The 24137-nt window shown below is 34.6% G+C and overlaps 1 protein-coding gene and 1 long non-coding RNA gene across 4 annotated transcripts in view; both read right to left on the reverse strand.

Annotated features, from left to right (window-relative positions):
* The window catches only part of myo1g (myosin IG), a 107536-nt gene that overhangs the window by 24695 nt on the left and 58704 nt on the right, over positions 1-24137 (reverse strand). For 2 of the 3 annotated variants that reach the window (XR_015516132.1, XM_087294905.1), the window contains exon 21: positions 3614-3771. Coding sequence is in view for 2 of the 3 variants with exons in the window: in XM_087294905.1 (XP_087151031.1) it covers positions 3614-3771 (158 nt within the window). In the remaining variant the exon portion in view is untranslated. The remainder of the gene's footprint in view (positions 1-3613; positions 3772-24137) is intronic. The other variant, NM_001045221.1, reaches the window with a different exon arrangement.
* Positions 16546-19116, reverse strand: LOC147839597 (uncharacterized). The gene is made up of 4 exons (XR_015516808.1): positions 19034-19116; positions 18559-18637; positions 17717-17772; positions 16546-16684 (listed from the first exon to the last, which is right to left on the reverse strand). It is a non-coding gene; the product is annotated as an uncharacterized LOC147839597 (long non-coding RNA).

Raw genomic sequence — 24137 nt, forward strand, 5'->3', positions numbered from 1 at the left:
AGAAATATCCTTAAAATGTACTAATCTCTAACAAACATTTGACTTTTGAAATCTAAAGTCTTGTCCTAAAACATCATCAAAACATCAATAGTACGTTTATGGAAAAGTAATCCATAGTATTTAAAACAATTACAATGGTGCCACATCCATGCTATAGACTCTGCGAGTGAATGAAAATGAAAAGACATGATGTCATAATGACGGTATGTAATATTTTACTAGATATTTAGCAAGATAGTGTCCAGCTTAAAGTACAATGTAAAGACTTAACAAAATTAATTTAAAAAATTTGCCAAGTTTGCTTAATTAGGCAAGTCAATGGACAACAGTGGTTTGTTCTGTAGTCACTTGAAATAAAAATCTTTCTAATAATATTGAACTAAGCAGTTTTTTACATTTAAATATTTTACAGCCAAATTAAAAGAAATAAGACTTTCATCAGAATTTTTTTAAATGTCTTTCATCAGAAACGTTTTTTAAAAAGTTCCATTAAACATCATTTTAAAGAAATTTCTTTAAAAGGTACTTAACTTCTGAAAAACATTTGACTTTTGAAATCTAAAGTCTTGTCTTAAAACATCAATATTTATTTAATGAAAAAGTAATCCATATTTAAAGCAATGGGGATGGTGCTACATCAATGCTATAGACTCAGCGAGTGAATGAAATGCACGTGCATGTGTCTTCACCCCCTCACACCCACACAAACACAGGCACACATTTGGCTTCCTCCACACTTCCCCGGAGCCTCTGACGTCTCCTTTTGATGATGTCTTAAAGAGGGCATGACCTGCACATTGACTCGCAGATGGCAGCACAATGGCTTTAAAGCAGACATGGAGGAGCAGTGATTACACACACTCACACACACACACACTGCCCACACCTGCTATACATAAACACACATAAACACACACAAACACACACACACACACACAACCAGGCTGTTGTCTGACACGAGTACTAATGTTGTCTCCCCAGTAGAAGGTTCTGTGAGGATCCTGAAAATGCCATTGCATGAATGAACTTCTCATAACATGAGCCAGCATGTATGTGTGTGAATGCTTTCAAAACAAAAAAAAAAGTGATACGAGGTACCATATATCAAACTCTTATGATGGAATGATGTTGTATTTTAACTTAATAACTAAGTTTTAATGTTAAAGAGAGTATATTAGTTCAAAAACTTGAGATTTGTAAAAAATGGTTTGTATCTGTAATGTTCACCAATGCACGAGAGCATATGTGTTAATAAAAAACTAACTAAAAGTGAAATTTTAAAATATTACTACATTATTTTAAATCAAATATGCACTGCCTTAATGAGACTTTATAAACTTCATTTATATGTACATTTATTTTCACAATAAAGTAAATGATGGCAGAATTAAAATTTTTGGGTGAACTGTCCATTTAAGAAAAAAATCACACATATTATTTACGCTGTTTTGTCTATAATGAAATTATGAAGTTTAACCCTTTTAGCGCCATATTGCCAGCAAAAAATAAAGATAGTTAGTTTAAATTTTAAAAATGCTCAACATAGATTTAAATGTCTGTGTGAAAAGTTAGTTGTGAAATGAATGAATGAATGAATGAATGAATAAAGATTTTGCCAACTCCAAAACTGGCAATTCAATGCCAATTATTCCAATCTCCGACACTCAAAGATGATCACAAATCCAAATATTAAATCCAAGTCTTCTGAAGCGACATGATCAATGTTTATAATGAACAGATTTAATTAAAACTTTTACTACCAATGTTTTAAGGATTCAGATTTGTTCACGAAAGCTCAGGTGTGCTTGCTTTATGGCTGGAAACCCTAAAGTTCATTCTTGTGCTTCACGCCACATTTCAGCTTCACATTTTTAAAACAAATTTAAACAAATTTAATTTTTAGTTTTATTAAATCATTTCTATTAACAATTTTTTTGTCTTTACCATGATGACAGTGCATAGCATTTTACTAGTCATTTTGCAAGATATAGTATTCAGCTAAAGGGCACCTATTTTAACCCTTTTTCAGGATTTAAGATAAGTCATTTGTGTCTCCAGAATGTGTCTGTAAAGATTCAGCCCAAAACACCCATCAGATTATAGGTTTCAAAATATTGAATTTCCTGCTCTGAACACAGTGTAGCTGTTTTTGTTGCCTGTGCCTTTAAAGCTAGTTCTCCCCGTCCACCGTTCTCACGTGTCTGTCAGTGTGCCTCAATCTCTGCCTCGGCTGTGTCAGAAAAACAGCACAATGACAGACATGAAGGAAGCAGATCTCACATAACGTTTGTGAGACTTACTAAAGTATTAACTTTACCAATGATTATTTGATGTATTTGTTGTGGAGTTAATTCTGCAACGATGAGTCACAAGAGTGATGAGTTTGAGTTACAAAGTTCACAAACACACAGTGCATGCATTTAACTTTGCACTGTTTTTGCACAGCAAATGTGACAGGATACACATTAAGATCCACTGCTGTATAGATATCGGTTATGTTACTGTACAAAATAAACCTGATTTAACGTTCACAAAAGGATTGAAGCGTCTTATTTTATAATTGTACTGACACACAGCTGTGAAGATAAAGTAAAGACAGTAAAATTGCTGTAATTACTATAAACATACACTGTTTTAAAACTAAATCTTAAACTTGTAAAACTCATTCTTGATCACATTTGATTAACATAGAGAGCCAAACAGATCTTTTAATCCCAGTTGCTTTGTGCATGTCCTGTCTTATTGATATGATTTTACGCGTTACTACAGAAACATGGTAATACGCGGCTGTCAATCAGTTCGGTGGGTGGGGAAACCACACTCCTGCGTCACGTTGCAGTTGGACTCAAAACGGCAGGGATTTGGATCCTTTTTTTACGTCAGGAAATTTAAAAAATGTAATGTTTTTATATCACCCTAATATGACTGTGAACACACTATACCTACACACAGTTCTGTCCAAACAGCTTACACAAGATGATTTTCATCATAGGTGCCCTTAAAGTACAATTTAAAGGCATAACAAGATTAATTCAATTAATTAGGGAATTTCAGTTAATTAAGCAAGTCCTTGAACAACAGTGGTTTGTTCTGTAGTCAATTGAAAATAAAAATCTTGCTAATAATATTAAACGTAGCAGTTTTTTTTTTTACATTTAAATATTTTTCAGTAAAATTAAAGAAATAAGAAAAATGAGAAAAATATAATAGGAAATATTTTTAAAAAATATGACAGTGTGCTCCTTCAATCTGATCACCATATCAAGCGATCTTACCTTATCTCATATAATATAGAAACTTGATTCACATGGATTTTAAAAAAATGTTTCCTTACAAGCCTTTGAAAGCATAAGAGTTTTGGGTAAATAGACTTTCAGTGGAGAAACAGAAGCCTCTCTGGTTTAAAAATAACTTAATATCTTTTTTAAAGTTTAACAAAAGTTTTACGGGCTTGGAAGGGTAAACGATGACAGAAAAATATCATTGGCCCTATAACTAAAAGTGACAGTATGTTTATATCCACAACAGTAATGTGTAAGCATCAGTAAAAGAGACACATGCTTTAGTAGCAAAAATACTTGCAAATATGCACAAAAGTGGCTTTGAATTTTACCGTGTAAAGTGGTCTGTAATGGCGCCCACCAACTCTCCTACGCGATCTTGATTTGGATTTAGTTGACCCCTCTGCAGGTGCACTAGAAAGTCATCTTGAGTGGCAGTGTGTAGCACCACCAACTGGTCGCTGCCACTTGTTACGCTTAAACCAACCACCTGTAAGAGTGAGAAAAGAATAAAAGAGCAATTCAAACTTGTGAAAACACGTTAGAAAGCATGTGTTGCACAGTGATGCCAAAGCAATTGTGTAAAAAAAAATCCATGTTTTTTTCCAACAGATGCATTTTTTCTACTTTCAACTACTGGTATGCTGTCAACCTTTGCCTTTGCAATCCCAAAGTAAGAAACTCACTCACAGTGCAGTTACTTTCTTTGCTTTAGCACATGATTGACTCAGTAACCTTGAGAATGAGTAATATGCTGGAAATAATCATGAATGAATGGCTTGATTGTTGCAATTACTCAAAGAGTGTGACCAATCAAAGTTGTGCGTCAGAAAAAAATGTGTGTGTGTGTGTGTGTGGCTGGTACACATGACTCTAAGATTAGAAGCATTCCTGGGGATGCTGTATGCATGTACGTGAACGTGCATATCCATGCGCATTTATGTTGTTGTTTTGTATTTTATGTGTATTTATGCATGTATGTTTAAAAAAAAAACATGAAATAGTGCACTAAATCTTTTGTGGGAAATTCTATTGATGACTTTTGCTGCACTGCACGCACTTTCGTCTAATCAAATGCTTCCTGCAAATGTCAAATGTCATTAAGCTAGGTACACACTTATGTTCTGTTTGTAGACTCTCATCAGTTTTTTTAATGAAAGTAAGGTGTAATTTACACAGTGTTCTTAGACAAAACTGCCCAGTTGTTTACATGACAACAGCGATTTGGTAACTGAAATTGGTAATGAACTGAAAACGGTTTCAAAGTGGAAGTTTATGAAAATGCCATCGTTGTTGTGTCTGTGTAAACACCCCCAAAAAAGTTATATTCAGTTTGTGGGCTCTCATGCTGTGTTACCTTTAGTTTCGTGCATAGGCCCCAAACACTTTTGTCTAATTGTGTTTACCTGTGCTTTGTTTGGTTTCTCGTTTAGACACGTTTTTAAGCTCTCAGTTTTGAACTGTATTATTTGATTCATGTATTCTATATCACAGTTTTTGTAAATAAAGCAATTTACGCAATTTTTTTATAGACAAAATTGCCCATTTGTTTACACGACAAAAGCATTTTGGTAACTGAAAACATATAAATTTGTTAACAGTTTGCATGTAAACACCCAAAAATGATTACCTTTGAAAATGCTGAGTTCATGACAGCTTTGATAGCTTTAGAAATGTTTCAATTGAAGCCATAAGCGAAAACAAGCATACAAAACAATAGTGGAGTACATTAAAGTGGTTTTGTTGCTCAAGTGTTTGCTAATGCTTCAACAGGAAAGTGTGGATTTATTTCACATTAGAACCAAAAGTGTAAACACATCATAAATGCATATACAGCATATTCCAAATAAACATCAATGCTGAGATGCCCAGACATACAGGTACTTCTCTACAGCTGCTGTTTTTAAAAAAGTGACAGCACCAAATATGGCCTGGCATATGTTAAACATCATTCTAGCTGTACTTCTGGATAAGTGTGAGGGCAGATCATTTTAAAAATGTTGTGTATATGAGAATTTTTTTTAAAATGCAAGAGAAAGCGTCTCTGTTTTGCACTTCATCAATGACATATAAACGGACCCTAAATCTACTGCCACTGAAATCCACTGCTTTTCTATTTTAGTAAAATTCGTATAATGACTTAAATACCTAATAAAACTATTTCCTATTATTTTTACCTTTTATAAATAATATTCAGTGTTTCCTCTAGGGTTTTTTTTCCAGCTATGGCGGTAGGCCTTTTACACAGATCTAGCAACTACCTGTGGCATTATTTCAATGAAAAATGTCATAAGTGCAGCAGTATTACAAGTTGAGATTGCATTCATGTAATACAAGCATGCAAATATCTTTGCCTGCGCACCGATTTCCTCAGTTCGTGCACAAAACTTCTTGCATGCCCACTCAAATATATGCTGCTTAAGTGCAGATTTTCTTTTGCGCTCTCAAATAGACACTCATTTGTGATTTAGTGCATTTTTGTAATGAGTATGTCTCCAACATTTAATAGATTGGCTAGGAATATTTGTGAGTTTTGGAAAGTCTCCAATAGACCTATAAAGTCGCATTAATGTGTCCTGAAGCAAAGTGAAAGGGCTATAAACTCCAGCAAGATAAAGTCATTGTATGCAGAGCCATAGATCTTTATCTATAAAGTATAATTATGGAAACTGTGTTTATCTTAACTGAAAGCATCATGCTCCTGTCAGTGAGCATGTCATCTTAAAGCGATAAACAAATAACGCACAGCACTACTTTGATTACAGAAAAGTTTGCACTGTTATAATTCACTTACCTTTTAATATGTTTTGTTTCAATTATAACCCGCTATTAAAAAAAAAAAAAAACAATAACTGAATGTTTTGAATCGGAAGCTGTAATGTAGCCGTGGCAAGAGGAATTTTGGTGTGGCACCCACCATGGAAGAATGAATGTAGTGGAAACCATGATATATATATAAGTTTATTACTGGGAGACAACACAATATCCTGTTAATATTGGCACTGGGCCAAATTCACACTACGAGCAATTTGCAAGGGCAAAGCAACAATTGATCGTTCCTTTCAAAAAAGAGTGAGAAACATCCGGCAACCTCCATCTACGCAAGCGTCAGCGATCATTGGCGACCAGGTGGGCATGTCGGGCGATGCGACAAAGTTAAGAATGCTTAAACTTTACGCAAATGAAAAGTTACAGCCAATAGGAGCACCAGTAAAGCTCACATGATCCTCTCTTAGCTATCAGAGGCCTGTTGTATTCTCTGTGCTGTAGACTTACACAGACCTGTGTTTGCAGAAGGTTGCCACCCAGAGCGACGGGCAGCTATAAAGTCGCTGTGTGAATGAGGCAATAGTTTCCCACCAGTGATGATATACAGCCATATCGCACTGCTACGAGTGTGATAATCGTGTAAATAAAAAAAGAAAATCAAACACGAGTTTCAAAAAACTTTTTTGTATGAGGAACTACTTTCTTCCACCATTCATTCACATCTGTAGTTGACTTCAGAACAGCAGACCGTTGCTACTTCACCAATGTCACTTTAGAGCTACTGTTTGAGAGATTCTCTAGCATAATATTTAAAGTAATGACAAAACAGGAGATTTTGCTCACATTTTAAGATTATAAGGCTGAACTGTATGAAATGCCATCCTTATACAGAGATTTTAGTATTTCTCGAAAGCCGCAAAGTACAAAAAGCCACAAAAGTACATTGTATTGTCCAACAGCTGCAATGTTTGTCAAATGTATTTAGAGTGTCCTCTGCTTGTTGCTGAATGTGGGAGGAGTAATAAACAAGGTTGCTGTTATTTGCAGAATATCGCACAGCTAACTGCCAATCAGATTCAAGAACTATTATTTATAATATAGGGTTCAAGGATCTTTTTTAATACCTATAAAAACTGTGCATACATTTATTCAGTGTACTGCAATGATAAAAATGTGTGCGTTGCTGTAACTAAAGCAGCCTAAGGCCATTTAAAACACAAGCCTTCAAATTGTGAGACACAAACAAATTTTAAGGGGTCTTGTGAGCATGAAGGTTCATTAAAGGCTAGTGTGTGTTTATAAGTATGCATGAATGTGAACAGTTATGAACAGTCGGTGCGTCACCGCGGTGCCTGAAAGAAAGCGAGTGATCAGGCAGCGTTAAGCCTCTTTACTGCCACTTGGATGAACACACAAACATGCGCCCATGCACATACACACATGCACGCGCAGGTTAATCGCTCTGTGCCCTGCAGAACACATGGCTGACCTTGCTGTCTGAGAGTAAGGGAAATGAGGGTGGACCAGAAAACACAATCACAGAGAAACACGCAAAGACCTAAATAGCATTTTTGAATTAACTTTCAAAGAGCAATGAAGGCTATCCCAGAATGCTCTGAAATCAAGAATGCAACACATGATTAACAGTTATAAATACATCATTGTGGGTTTTAATGCTGTGCTTCCTGTCATAATTGCATATTTCTTTTTAAATAAAGGATATAAGAACAAAAAAAAAATATTTTCTCAATTTTACACTTTTTTTTCTTGTTTCCACAAAAACCCTTAAGTGAAAATTTCTTCATAGTCAAATTTTATATTGATTTCAATAATATAAAGAGCCTTTTATTATTTTTGTACTATAAAGCCTCTTTTGTAGAATGTTTTCATGGATGTAGAGCTTCTCCATGGAACCCTCAATGCAAATAAAGACAAATTAATAATCACAATAAATCTCCAGTTGACTGATTACATTAATGGTTTAACTGGCATCATAACTGCCTGGTTATCATTAAAACATGCTGTCAATTTAAATCAAGAAACTGGTTAATATGTTGAATTTACAGGGTTAAAAAAAACAATAAAAATCAATGGTATGTTTAAATAGGTAATTATTTAATTAAGTATGCACTTTGTTGAAAACATTTCTAGAACAAAAATCTGAGCATTTGATGAGGTCAGGTCTAAAAGGTTTAATTTTGCTGACATATCAGTCAAATGTTTTTACAGAGGGGATTGTGCATATCTGATTTGATCACTTAAAGAGTTCAGATGCAAAACTGCCATCTGAAATTTTCTTCTAAAATGAGCATTTTACTCAACAGCCAGTGTTTATGTTCAGTTATTTCAATTTAATACATGAAAAGAACATATTTGTTGCTATAAAAAATACAGAAAATGACATATTTCGATAAAAAATTAAGAAGGCCTTTAGAAGCGTTATCCTGCTGGAAGTAGCCATCAGAAAATACATTGTGGCTATAATGGAATGGACATGGTCAGCAATAATACTCAGGTAGGCTGTGTGGTTGACAAGGCCTACTCACACTATGCCATCCGTACCGTGCCCAGGCCCGTTTCCCGGATCGTTTGAGAAGTGTGAGTGCGTTGAATCGGGCTCAAGCACGGTTCACTTGGCCGGCCCTGGCCCGGTTGGAAGAGGTGTGCCTGAGCGCGGTACACTTGGGCTTTGGCGCGGTACGCTTGTGTGTGAGCGCGAAACGCGCCAAAGCCCGAAACCGAAAGCGAGACGTGACTTTTAAGGGACTTTTTGATATGGATTTATTAATCATTCTTACTGTTCAGTGATCGCAAACTGCCGTAGTTTATTAAAGACGAGAACTCCTCACAGCACGCCAGCTGCGCGCCTTCAGCAGATCTCCACTATGGCAAGCCGAAGGTATCGGAAATACACTATTAATCAATCGCGTTTACAATTAAAACGCCGCATTAAACGGCGCTAATACCATTTCAAACGCCGCTAAAAACGCCGTTCTGGTTGCAAACGCCGCAAATAACGCGCGTAAACCTGTAAAAAACGCCGTTTTTAACGCCGTTTTAGTGTTAGTAAAAAGCGCGGCTTATGACGCGTTCCGCTTGCCACAAAACGCCGTTTAAAACGCCGTTTTAACCCCACTGAAACGCGCGTTATAAACGGCGCTTTCCTGAAGTATAATGAGCCACTCCCGCTGATTTCCACAGCCAGTAAGCTTGAGCTGCTCTCACCCAATCAACGATGAACAGAACCAGACAAGACTAATTCACCACTGATCGTGGCACTCTGAACTGATAGCAAATGCTTATTTACAAAGTACCTTTTAACATAGATAGATTCCACGTCTTTATGCTTGTTAATGTTCATTTTAGATAGATGGCATCAGCAGAAATATATTTTTGTAAGTGCCTTGGCAAAAGTGACCGGGCATGTTGTTGTAACCCTTATTTCTGGCTGTTTACAGACCATTCTCTCCAACGTGGGCATCGCAAATAAACGCTGGATACCAGGGTGATAATTCGTTTCTTTTATTTAATCTGGAGCATCGACATAACATTCACAAACAACATTACAACAGCATTGCATCTGCCGAATTCCTCCACTTCCTTTTTCCCTCTCTCTCCTGCTTTCCAGTGCGCCTCCCTTAAAGGAGCCGGAGCACAACAATAACTTTCTCAACTAACACATATTAAACATTGTAACAAACATATTGAACGTAAATAGTTTAAGTAGATTCAATAACATTTTTACAGTTAAGTATTAATTAGCAAAATATAAATTAAAATAATGAATAAAATATAAAGTTACATTGACGTTACATTGACATAGCAGGTCTATGCAAACGCAAACTGACTCAATACTATTAGGGCTGGATGGGCAACATCAGTTGGAGGGCTAATGCAGATTTTAGCTCCAGCCCATCAAGCTCCTGCCAGCTTTAGTGGTCTTGAATACGTTGGTTAGCTTGTTTGGGTGCGTTTGATGTGCGTTATAGCAAAACTCCACAATGCCATCCCTGACAGGCCCTGCGCCAGGGGCATTTTAATAGGGCAGACCTTATGACTGATTTTGGACGATCCTGTTCCTTTCATTTAGGCTATTTATTCACTTATTTGTTATTACTTTGCATTGCTGCCCAAGTTACTAGCTTAAGGCAGTATAATATATAGGTACTTTTATTGTAGTAATAATACGCACAGTTTCATTATTACTGGCTTTATCAATGAAGGTAGTACAACAATACCGTTTATATAAATGCGACAGATCTTTCAGTGCCAAGGGCTTTATACATTATTTTCATTTATCCATTTTCTTGTCGGCTTAGTCCCTTTATTAATCCGAGGTCGCCACAGCGGAATGAACCGCCAACTTATCCAGCAAGTTTTTACGCAGCGGATGCGCATGCCCTTCTAGCCGCAACCCATCTCTGGGAAACGTTACATTATTTTATTCTCCTTATTTATTTCCGTTTTATTTCAAATAATAAATGTGTACAGTTTTAGGTAAAGACGTCAAACTATGCATGCAAGCTTACCACGGTTAGACTATTCTATACCGATAAATAAATAGTGAAATCAGCAAAATCATCACGCTTCACGTACACTGAAAAAATTGTTCACGTACCCGTACCCAACCAATATAAATGAGAAAAAGTTAAATGTTACAATAATGTCATTTAAAAAAAAAAAAAAAAAAAGTAGCTATTTGTGTTAATTAGTTAAATTTTAAAGCATTAGTGTAGACAGAAAAATACCTTAAAAAGATAGCTACCTAAATTCACAGTTATTACCGAGAGAATTGGTTAAATTTTGGCATGGATAACACGCAACTCTAGACTATATACCTTTTTTATAATTTTAAAGGTAAAAATAAAGATTTATGTTAGGTTATGATAAGTGTGCAGTTGTCCGCTTTGCAAATGTAAAAACACCATCATGAACCATAGGCAGTTTGCATGTTCTCCCTGCGTTCGCGTGGGTTTCCTCTGTGTGCTCCGGTGTCCCCCACAGTCCACATGCGGTACATGTGAATTGAGTAGGCTAAATTGTCCGTAGTGTATGAATGTGTGAGAATGAGTGTTTGTGGATGTTTCCCAGGGTTGCGGCTGGAAGGGCATCCGCTGCGTAAAAACGTGCTGGATAAGTTGGCGGTTCATTCCGCTGTGGCGACCACGGGTTAATAAAGAGACTAAGCCGACAAGAATATGAATGAATGAATGAACGTTCTTTCTGTGTGGGATGTCTTGTGGGGGAAAACGGAGCATCCGGAAACCCACGCCAACATGAAAAAAAAAAAACATGCATCTCCACACAGAAATGCCAACTGACCCAATTCTGATCTGTCGACCAGCGACCATCTAGCTGTCCGAATTGTGCTGCGCCACCGTGACGCCTATTTATTATTTTATTTGCAAAATTACCTGTGGCTAAATTTTATTTAATAATTAAAAATTAAGATTAACGACGCTCCAGTCAAACGTTTAAATTTAAATAGCAGTTTTGTATCCAATGCATTAATTAAAGATTACAAAACAATTCTAAATGTTTTATTTAAAAATTGTAAAAACTGCTTGATTATTTAATCATTTGGTAAAATTAAATACAGATTAACACGTTAAATATTTAATTTATAACAATACTTTTTTTTAAAAAATCACACAAAACACAAAAGTTAAGAATCATAAGTATTTAGCCTGGTCATTTATTGTAAAATATAACAATGTATATGAAACGCATATATCTGTCTTCTTGTTTACATTTAAATAAAATAAAATAGTGAAAATAATTAATTAATTTAATTGAATGTGCATTCATCTAAATTAAAGTTATTATTATTATTATTATTATTATTATTATTATTATTATTATTATTATTATTACTATTATTATTATTATTATTATGTCTTCACGATCTAACGAGCTACAATAACCACTTGTTTTAGAAATTTGCCTTTTTGTCCTACATCAAAGAGCATCAAAATGGAACACAAAAAAACAGCAAAAATGCAACGATCCTGAAGAGCATAAACAGCAAGCAAACCTTTTTTAAAAGACACAGGTGTTTAGTGCAAACTGCGTGAGCTCACCCTCAAGAGTAAAGGCGGGGCTCCTTACTGCATAATCAGATTGTTGTCTTAGTCTGCTACAATGACTGTAATTTTTTTTATTTCTCTTTAAAATAACATGGCTGCTAAAATATTTTAAATAAACGACAATACAACGAAATCATGTTTAAAAAACATTTTAGGGTCAATAATAGCCTCCTTGAGTTTTTTTTTTATTGTAACAAATCACTATAAAATGACTTAATTAATCCTACCATAACTTTACCCTATAATTAACCTATAGTTAAGTTTTTAAAGTGCACTTTAAACTGATATATTAAAAATATCTAGTATTAAAATAGTTATTAAAACTATTATGTTAGAAATGTGATATAAAGAGAGTGTCAATATATACTGACACTCTTTTTTACTGAACCAGAATTATATTGCATATAACAATTAGGAATATATATCAACATATTTTATGATGTTATTACCTTAAATTGTGATATTTTTGTTAATACAGTCTATGTGTATGAGTTAGCAGGTGGTTCAGTAGCTGCTAACTCATACTCATACATACGCTGCACCTCACTTTCACTTCGCAAACGGGAGAGCACGATTTTTTCGCAGAACTTGCTGTTTTAAAAGACAGAAACAGTTTAAACAGCCTAAACGCAGATGTTAGGCATTATTTAATATATTATTACAACATTTAATTATTTTAAGACTTTAGATGACATTGATGTTTGTAATTATTTTGAACGCATGGAATAACACTATTTTTGTACGCTAAATCCAGCACCGCCCGCTCCTTTCCCAATAATGTCAAGACACAGATGCTTACTGTCAAAGACAATATTTTTTTCGTTATGACATAATTCGTTTCCTTTTTAATTTTAATATTTCATTGAAATCTAAATGTAATAAAACACATCAGCACCAAGGAAAAATCAGACGCTCAAAACATAATCTTTAAAATTGCAAATATATGTCAAAAGATTGTGAGACAATACATTTGGTGAAGCATTAGGCTAATTAAATCCTCACTTTCCACTGACTGAAAATCATCCTCCCGCACAGCTGAGTGGACAGGCTCAAACAAAAATATATATTTTTCTTAGAAAAAAAAATATTTAAAAAAAAATTTCGTATAGTTTTTCTCTTTGTTTCAATAATTTTGATGTTCAGTTATTTTCTAGAGAAAATATAAGAACGAATAACATTTGAGATGCTTCAAATCCGCTATATGCTTCAACAATGCCGAATCACTAATTCGGTTGTCAAAATAAATAAAATAAATAAAAATTAATAAAAAAATGTATTCTAGCCTAAATAACATTAATATTATATTAATGTTATAACATTAAAGTGAAATATTCAGTATCAGAGAAGCCTGTATTAAACTGTTTTCCATGTTGTACCGGTCAATTACAATTTAACTAATTTAATCAAATAATTTATGCGCAGGACAGGCATTTACAAGTTCGTATTCGCAACAGCACTGAACATGCCCACATTACCATACTCAGTTGAAAGGTGAAATAACTCAAACTCCTTGTGAGAATGGAGATGTCTGCTTATTTAAGCCAGTCTGTAAAATAAAATTCCATGCGAGATTACTGCGCAGCAGCTGGATCTAATCTGTCTGATGAAACGAGACAATTTCCATGGCTCATGTGCTAATAATGAGACTGTCTCCACTCCGTGCAGGGGATCATATTTGTCTCATTAGATTTAGACTCAAATGTCTAAATTAAGTTTTTCTGTTTTAAAGAGCATTTACTCATTTTGAACCTTGTATTAAGCAATAGTAATCTGAATGGTAATTTTTGCGGAAAAACGCTTTAAAACACACAAACGCACACCTTTATTTGTTGTCATTCTTTCTTGCTTTGAATATATCACACACCGTTTAATCAGTAATCAGTTTAAATTATGTAATAAATAAATAAATGAATAAATAAATAAAAATAAATAAATAAATAAATAAAAACCAGCATTAATTTGCTCCCTCATGTTGGGTACAGTGCGTACTGCAGGCCCACTGCACATATACAGACCCATGTCACAGACACATTTTTTACTAAATAACCTAGACTATACTATAAAGTAAGACCTTGCCTCTTCTGAAAGAATTTGGAGAGATCTGCTACCCGCGTCAGGTCAGGTGCACACACGCAGCAGCAGAGGCGCACTCAACTCACACGGGAGAAAACTGTACTAGTTAACATAAAGACTAGCAGCCTAATTCATTACATGATTTGGTAAACTAATTCTTTGAATACAACTCTCTTGAGCTCTAAAAGGAAAAAAAATGCAAAAAAAAACGTGCTGTTAAATTAATATTAGCAGAGACGCAACTGCCAGTCATTTGTACATCAGGTTTTTTTTTCATATTGGAGTAGCCTAATTAAATGTTTAGTGGGACACTGCACATTATCACAGTAAGCTACACTATAATTAATATTTAAATGTATTATATTCATTATTATTAACATTATTAAAATTAAACTTAAATTGACATAACGCAGAACCCTTTTAAATGTTTGCTTTCATTTTGACATAGCTAAAGCGCATTAACAGTTGTGAAAGAAACATCCCATTATGCAGCAACAGTCAAGTTAGGGCACTTAAAAATGCCTTTTGCGTTTAAATGAAACATACGAAAATATATTTTAGGCCTATTTTAACAGCTAAAATACAGTTATCATATCGATATTGTTTTGATAGCTCATGGCCCTAAATAAAGACAATGTAACCTGAAAACAAGCTATTATAATAGGCTTAGCAAATAAATAAAATCAAAAAATAAAACATAATGGTTTATGATGGCGTTTTTACAAATGCCAACCGGACAATATCAAGAAAAGAAACCACACTTATTATAGCCTAACATAAATCTTTACTTTAACCTTTAAAACTATGAAAAAAAAAGTTATATACTCAGGTGAGTTACCTGCGTGTTATCTATGACAAAATTTAACCAGTTCTCACGGTAATAACTAAATGTATGTATCTTTTTTTAGGTATTTTTCTGGCTAATGCCTTAAATGTAACTAAGTAACACAAATAGCTACCATTTTTTTATTTTTTTAAATGACATTTATATTGGTTGGGTAAGGCTACGTGAAGCGTGATGACTTCCCAGCTAACATAAGACCAGCGGGCCACTGGCGGCCCGCCGGCGGCAAAGTCGGCGGTCCACCGGCAGGCGCCGCCCGCGGTCCACCGGCAATTTCCTCATCGTTATTCCAGCGGCCCACCAGCGGCTGCCGCCGCTTTTCCGACGGTGGTCCGCCATCGGATCGCTGGTTTTAAATAAGTGTTAGCTGGCGGCCCAGGGTCGGTCCACAGGTCATTTTTAAATATTGTTTTAGCCTGTACAATTGCATTTAATATTAATTTGTCCAATAATTAAATCAAGTACAAAATACCTAATCATTATAAAATTTATTCATAATACTACATAACGAGCATACGTTAAACACTTAGATTATGGTGAATTGTTTCAAAAACACATACGTTAACAAATATAACAAAATAAATGTAAAATGCATATAAACTACATAAAATTACGCTTTACAGTAGTTTCATTAGTTAATGTTAAAGGGTTAAATATGAACTAAGTATCACCAATACTTGTACAGCATAATTAATGTACAGCATTTACTAATGCATTAATAAAATCCAAAGTCATGCTTGTTAACTTTAGTTTATAAATTGTGAATTAAGATGGAAAAACAATGAACAACTTTTTTTTTACCATTTACCAACATTAGCAAAGATGAATAAATACTGTAATAAATGTATTGGTTACGTTAGTAAATACATTAACATTAACTAATACATACAACCTTATTGAAAAGTATTACCCATACAACAATAAGTTTGTCATATAATAAAAAGACGAACTTTGAGTCTTATCATTATATATAAAAATAAACTATAAAAAACATTATAACATTATAAAAAATATTATTTATAATTTAACATTATTATAATTATTTATTATAATATATTATAACATTAATATAACATTTAACGTTAATATAAATAACATAAAAAATTCATTACATTGTGAATAAATATTAACATATTACAATAAATGTAAACATACATTATCATTACAAAATCAAACTGTAAAATATCTGGAAGTTTTTAAGAACTACACTGGGGCAGCACAGTGGCTCAGACTGTTACCTCACAGCAAAAAGGTTGGTGGTTCAAGTCCCGGTTGGGTCAGTTGGCATTACTGTGTGGAGTTTGCATGTTCTCCCTGTTTTGGTGTGGGTCTCCACCACAGTCCAAACACATGTGCTATACTGTAGGTGAATTTGAACATTGTGTAGAAGTGTCTGTGAATGCGAGAGTGTATGGGTGTTTCACAGTGCTGGGTTGCAGCTGGGAGGCCATTTGCTGTGTAAAACATATGCCAGAGTAATATCCAGATTCTTCCGCTGTGCCGACCCCTGATATTAAGCTGAAGGAAAATGCAGTTTCTTTTGTCTGCCCCCTCATGATTAGCAGATCCTAATAAAAATGTCTTGGAGGCTCCCTTCCGCTGTCTCTCTTGTAGCAGGCTTCTTTCTTATCCTGAAATAACAGAATCATCAGTTATCATTTTTGTCCATCATCAGTAACTAGGTCACTATGAACATTAATGTTTGTATTTTTTATTGTCTTTTATTGGACATCAAGACTGAATTGATTTGATTGATTAAATTCATTTACAGTTAAGTAACACTAAAATATGTTTACAGTTTAAAATAATAATTTTCAATGTCAATACATTTTAAAATGTATTTGGTAACATTTTATTTTGATGGTCCATCTGAGTATTAGTAGACTGTCTGCTTAATATCTGCTGATACTGCTCCTTCAACAGACACTAAACTGACAAGAAGAAACTTTGCAACTACATGTCAACTTACACTAACCCAAACCACAACCCTTACCTAACAGACTACTTATAATCTAATAAGAATTAGTTGGCATGTAAATGCAGTGTAACTTAAATTCAACAAACTGACCCGCAAAATAAAGTGTGACCATGTAATTTATTAATGTAAGGTCAAAGCTGATTTGTCAGCATCATTACTCCAGTGTCAGAGGACTCTTCAAAAATCATTCTAATAGGCTAATTTGTTGCAGTTTATTAATATTAACATTTATATATTTCTAACAGATCTGCACAAAACACCACAGTCCTTAGCAAATATTTAATGGTGCATGCTGTTTATGTGCAAATTAAGCTTACATGAGTTTTTAAAATAACATGTAAAGTGAAACCTCTGATAAGATTGTAAAGCAATTTGGGTCCACATTACTTCATAGTGCTACATAAATGCTTAAAGTATACATTTATTTGCAGCTAAGAATGTCTAAATCATCTTACAGATATGAATGGCAATGATCTGTTTGCAAACATTTAAAATAAGAAATGAAAAATTGGACATCTAGTGCATAAAGGGAACATATCTCAAAGCATTATGAATATTTCAAAATAAATACATTTTGAATTGAAATCTACATCAATTTTCAGATCTTCGTTTTAAAGAACTGCCACTCTGACACACACTGTCATTTGCTCATTACTGTCTGGCAGTCAGTCAAAACTTTACTTACATATAAATATGTTCAGAAGCTGATTGGCTCTAGAACCATTGGGCCCCTTTAAGATGCTGTTGAAAACAAAAGAAAAAGAGAAAAAAGACATGACATAAATGAATATGAGTTGTGCATCATGCATGTACCAAAAAAATTATATTAATTTTTGGGCTTAAGAATGAGTTTAAGTGTAAGGGACCTAAAAATATATATTTTAAATGTGAATCCTAAAATGTAATTCATGGCTGTACTTTAAGGCTGAATTCAGCAACATTATTTTAATCTTATGTCACTTTATCCTTCAGAAATCATTCTAAGATGTTGATTTAGCATTTAAGACTAATAATGAATGTTAAAAACAGATGTGATGGCAAATACTTGTGTAAGCTATTTTCTTTTTTTTTTTCCAGGATTTATTGTTTATTGTTAAATAGACCCTAGACCTTAAACGGTCAAGTATACTACTGCAGTCAGTGAGATTTTTTTAAGAAATGCATACTTATTAAACAAGGATGCATAAAACTGATCAGAAAAGAGTTAAGATTTTTGATTCAAATACTGTTCAATTTAAACTTTCTATTCATTAATGAATTCTGAAATAAAACATAATAAAAATAAGAAATATTGCTTGATCAGCAGCAAACTATAAATACAATATTACATTTTGGACTGGAGCACTGGTGCTGTAAATTCAGCTTTGAGAAAAGCGAAGTAAAAATTTGTTTAAAACCACTCATTTACGTTTGTATGTCAAAACCTTAAAATAAATGCAATCAAGACATGTATCAGATGCATGATAATATAGGGATTTATTATGAAAAATGCACATGAATCTATTTAACAGTTAATTATAGTCTTACCTGTGTTTCCTCCATCTCTGTGATCAGCTCCCCTTCATCTTGGCTCTTCTATTTTGTTGTAGGGGTAATTTTGTTACTCCTGAAACCACAGAGCACTTTTTGAAATCAACATTAGTTTACATTACTGTGAAATATCAAAGTAAGGTAACACATGTGTACTAACTTTAACGTTTTAATTTGCTCTCCTTAACAGTAAAGTGCATATTTTAGGCTAAATAAAGTAGACTACCTCCAATAAAACATTGACAAACCTCTCATGTACACATAAAGATGTAATTAAAAGCCAAAACTTGTATAAACAAGAGCTAGTAGCCTAATGCTAACGTTTCCTCTGCTAAGATGCTAACTGACTTTTTCCAAAGACACAACCGTCTCTATAAAATACATATTCAACTGAAAGATGTCAATTGTCAGTAAGAAAGGTGTCAGAAACAGTTGTATGTAACATTTGCATGATTTTAGCGACTAAACTTACCTGAAATTAGTGAAAACTGCCGCATGAGAGAAGTGCTGTTGACGGTCAGGGGTCGTGTCGTGTCGTTGCTCCATTTCCATGACAACGCTCTCTGCTGCAGTGCTTGAATGAGGCTCGGTAATGCACACTTTAAAGTAACGCAGCCTGAACGCAGCATTTACATAAACTTTTAAACAATTTAAAAATAGTTTAATATTAAAAATAATATTAAATGGCATTTAATATTAAATCTTGATTTTTAAACGTATTTTTTGTGTTATGCTGATTTCACTATATCGGTATAGAATAGTCTAACCGGGTTAGCTTGCATGTGTGGGCATAGTTTGATGTCTTTACTTAAAACTTTTAACATTTATTATTTGAAATAAAACGGAAATAAATAAGGAGAATAAAATAATGTAAAGCACTTGTTTGGCGCTGAAAGATCTGTCGCATTTATATAAACGGTATCACTATTTCATTGATGTAATAATGAAACTGTAAGTATTATTATTACTATAAAAGTATATTATACTGCCTTAAGCTAGTAACTTGGGCAGCAATGCAAAGTAATAACAAATAAGTGAATAAATAGCCTAAATGAAAGGAACAAGACGGTCCAAAATCAGTCATAAGGTCTATTAAAATGCACCTGGCAGGGCCTGTCAGGGATGGCATTGTGGAGTTTTGCTATAACGCACATCAAACGCACCCAAACAAGCTAACCAACGTATTCAAGACCACTAAAGCTGGCCGGTGCTTGATGGGCTGGAGCTAAAATCTGCATGAGCCCTGATGTTGCCCATGCAGCCCTAATAGTATTGAGTGGGTTAGTTTGCGTTTGCAGACCTGCTTTCAATGTAACTTTATAATTTATTCATTATTTCAATTCATATTTTGCTAATTAATAACTGTAAAAATGTTATTGAATCTACTTAAAAGATTTTCTATTTACGTTCAATATGTCTGATACAAGGTTTAATATGTGTTAGTTGAGAAAGTTATTGTTGTGCTCTGGCTCCTTTAAGGGAGGCGCACCGGAAAGCAGGAGAAAGAGGGAAAAAAGGAAGTGGAGGAATTCGGCAGATGCAATGCTGTTGTAATGTTGTTTGTGAATTTTATGTCGATGCTCCAGATTAAAGAAAAGAAACGAATTATCACCCTGGTAACCAGCGTTTATTTACGATGCCCACGTTGGAGAGAATGGTCTGTAAACAGCCATAAATAAGGGTTACAATAACATGCCCGCTCACTTTTGCCAAGGCACTTACAAAAATACATTTCTTCTGATGCCATCTATCTAAAATGAACATTTACAAGCACAAAGACGTGGAATCGATCTATTGTAAAAGGTACTTTGTAAATAAGCATTTGCTATCAGTTCAGAGTCCCTTCTTCCGCTACGATCAGTGGTGAATTAGTCTTGTCTGGTTCTGTTAATCGTTGATTGGGTGAGAGCAGCTCAAGCTTACTGGCTGTGGAAATCAGCGGGAGTGGCTCATTATACTTCAGGAAAGCGCCGTTTATAACGCGCGTTTCAGTGGGGTTAAAACGGCGTTTTAAACGGCGTTTTGTGGCAAGCGGATCGCGTCATAAACCGCGCTTTTCACTAACACTAAAACGGCGTTAAAAACGGCGTTTTTTACAGGTTTACGCGCGTTATTTGCGGCGTTTGCAATCAGAACGGCGTTTTTAGCGGCGTTTGAAATGGTATTAGCGCCGTTTAATGCGGCGTTTTAATTGTAAACGCGATTGATTAATAGTGTTTTTATGAGCTCTTGGGCTTGCCATACTTCTCATTCCTGCAGCACGAGAGCTTAATGATTGTTTATGAGCGCCAAAAGTGGCGGATCTGTTCGGTAAAATATCTGACTGTGTGTCCCCGCATCCCTAAGGACTGTTTGGCGAAATATTTGACTGCATGTCACTGCATAACAAACGACTGAAAGGATATAACTAGAGAAATCTTCACTGTGCTGCTAAATGAGAGCGTATGGCAAGCCGTTTTAACATTTAAACCTTGTTCTGACTATCCATAAATATATTTAGAGATATAATTATATATTTTGACAAGTCATTATTATAATTCGACTTGTCAGAATGACAATTAGAGATATCTGCAATTACAATTGTACTAGTACGAAATCAGATTGGAGATATCTGCAAATATATTATGACTAGTCATATTCCTCCATTGACTTCCATTGAAAAATATTTGCAGATATCTCTAACTGAGTTTTGACTCGTCAAAAATCCAATTCAAGATATCTACAACTGTAATTCGACTATTAGTAAATTAATTAGAGATATCTTCAAATATATTTGTAAATATCTCTAAATATTACGAATTAAAGACATCTCCAAATGTATGACTAGTAAAAACTCAGTTAGAGATATCTCTAATTACAATTGTGCCGAGTCAAAACTCATTTAGAGATATCTGCAAATATTTTTCAATGGAAGTCAATGGAGGAATATGACTAGTCATAATATATTTGCAGATATCTCCAATCTGATTTCGTACTAGTACATTTGCAATTGTAGATATCTCTAATTGTTATTCTGACTAGTCGAATTATAATTATGACTAGTCAAAATATAATTAGAGATATCTCTAAATATATTTATGGAGTCAGAACAAAGATTTAAATGCTAAAAAGGCTTGCCATAGAGAGCGCTTCTGAACAGCGCAGCAGCGATGACGTAAGCGTGCCGTGGCCCGGTATGGTGTGAGCGCGGGCCGTCGGGGGAGACGGGAGGGGGGACAAGCGTGCTTTGGCCCGATTCGAGGCAACTGTACCTAGTGTGAGTACGGCCTGACACGATGCCCAGTTGGTACTAATGAGCCCAAAAACAAAAAATCCTCCACACCATTTCACCACCACCACCACCACCAGCCTGAACCGTTGATCCAAGGCAGGATGGATCCATGATTTCATGTTGTTGACACTAAAATCTGACCCTACCATCCGAATGTCACAGCAGCAATCGAGACTCATCAGACCAGGCAACGTTTTTCCAATCTTCTATTGTCCAATTTTGGTGAGCCTGTGCAAATTGTAGCCTTAGTTTTCTGTTGTTAGCAGACGGGAAAGACACCCGCTGCTGTAGCCTATCTGCCTCAAGGTCGGACATGTTGTGCGTTCAGAGATGCTTTTTTGCATAGCTCGGTTGTAACAAGCGGTTATTTGAGTTACTGTGCCTTTCTATCAGTTAAAACAAGTTTGGCCATTCTCCTCTGACCTGGCACCAACAGCCATGCCACATTCCAATTCACTTAAATCACCTTTCTTCCCCATTCTGATGCTCAGTTTAAACTGCAGCAGATTGCCTTGACCATGTCTACATGCCTAAAGGATTTGAGTTGTAGCCATGTGATTGACTGATTAGAAATTTGCATTAATGAGCAGTTGGTACTGTAGGTGTTGGTAGCAGTTGGTAGATGTGTACCTAATAAAGGGGCCATTGAGTATATTTTTAACAACTTGTTTTATTGAATAAAATGTTTTATTTAATAAGGTGAATTATTTATGAACATATCCTCTGCAAAAAGCTTCACAATACAGTGCAAAACAGTGAAGTTTGGTGTTTGTAAATGCTGCTGAAGTGAAGATTTGTACAAGAGATGAAGTTGAGATTGAATTTGAGATGAAATTGAAATTGACAAAAGGAACAATTAAAAGTATTTTTTCTCTATTGGTCTGAAGATAAATCACTTTATGAAAAGCCAAACATTGCACAATTGACAGGCACATTTACTGTACCTGTAGTGTCTTGCTCTAAGATAAGTGTAAATGGCCATAAGGTTGAACATCAGCAGACACAATCAGCCCCTGTGCTGCATTAGTGAGTCCTAGTGCGTCAGTCTATGGTGAAATGAGATTAAAAGCGCAATGAACTAGTGTGTCACAAACAATATCCTAGTCTGGGACGGCCTGAACCCATCCAGTGTCCTCTGGTCTGAGCAGAGGGGGTTGTGAAAGTTCATATTGTGCTCTTGGATTGTAACCTGTGGTGCAGGGCTGTCAGTCGGGCTGGAGATTATAATGCAGCAAATCTCATAAACCTGTCTCGGGCATATTATCATATAATCTACATTATGAACATTTGTTTATTTATTTATTGATTATATATACTGTATGTATAACCTGTTGCTCATTTTTATATTGTCTGTTTTTGTTGGTTTTTGGACCTATAACATTCTGACACAGAGACTAACTATGGAAAGTAGCCTTTGGGCTAATTTTGTTTACATTCTTGAGTAATATTGATAAATGTGCGCTGACCCTCATTTGTGAAACAAACAAACAAAATAAATGAAACAGCTCAATTTATATTTTAATTATTATAGTAATAATAATACTTATTATTATTATTATTATTATTGCTGTTATAATTATTTCAGCTATAGAGTACAAAGCAATATGGCTCATTTGAATAAAGTAATGTTCAACATAAAGTAAATCAACTTTATTAAAATATGCTGACACTGACAAGACAGCATCAGAAAAAGACATTCATAGAAATATTTTTCATCATTTTTTAAAAATAAGTTTTACTTTTGAAGAAATACTTTATTTCTTTCGCTTCTATTCTTTCTTTATTCCATCCACCCTTCCTTCATCCTTTTTCCTTTTCTTCTTTCTTTCTATTTCTTTCTTTCTGCTTTAAATGTCAGCTTCTCAATTTTTTATTAGGACAAGCTAAGATGGCAGTATATAGTATGAGAAAGCAAAAAAATCAAGGAAATTTGAGTCACAACGTGTTGGTAGTTTTTGTTAATTCTGTCAAATCAAGATTTCTTGTTGATTTTAGGTTTTTTAAAGCTATGGATGATCTTCCTTCTTTTGACTTGATGTGGTGTTATGCCGCTGCTCTGTGTGAGCTTTATGAAAATGAGTTGGTCTTTGCTCCTATTTTGGGTTATTTTTTTGTATTTTTTCTCACTTTTTTGTGAGTTGATTGTTTGAATAATGTATTAATGTTTTTGTAATAAAGTGTTGTGAAAATAAATTTCTTTCTTTCTTTCTTTCTTTCTTTCTTTCTTTCTTTCTTTCATACCAACCCTTCTTTGTTTGTTTCATTCTTTTATTCTTCTATCTATCCATCCACCTATCCATCAATC

The sequence above is a fragment of the Danio rerio genome, chromosome 19, assembly GCF_052040795.2.
Source record: "Danio rerio strain M-AB ecotype USA chromosome 19, GRCz13ab, whole genome shotgun sequence".
Lineage (NCBI taxonomy): Eukaryota > Metazoa > Chordata > Actinopteri > Cypriniformes > Danionidae > Danio > Danio rerio.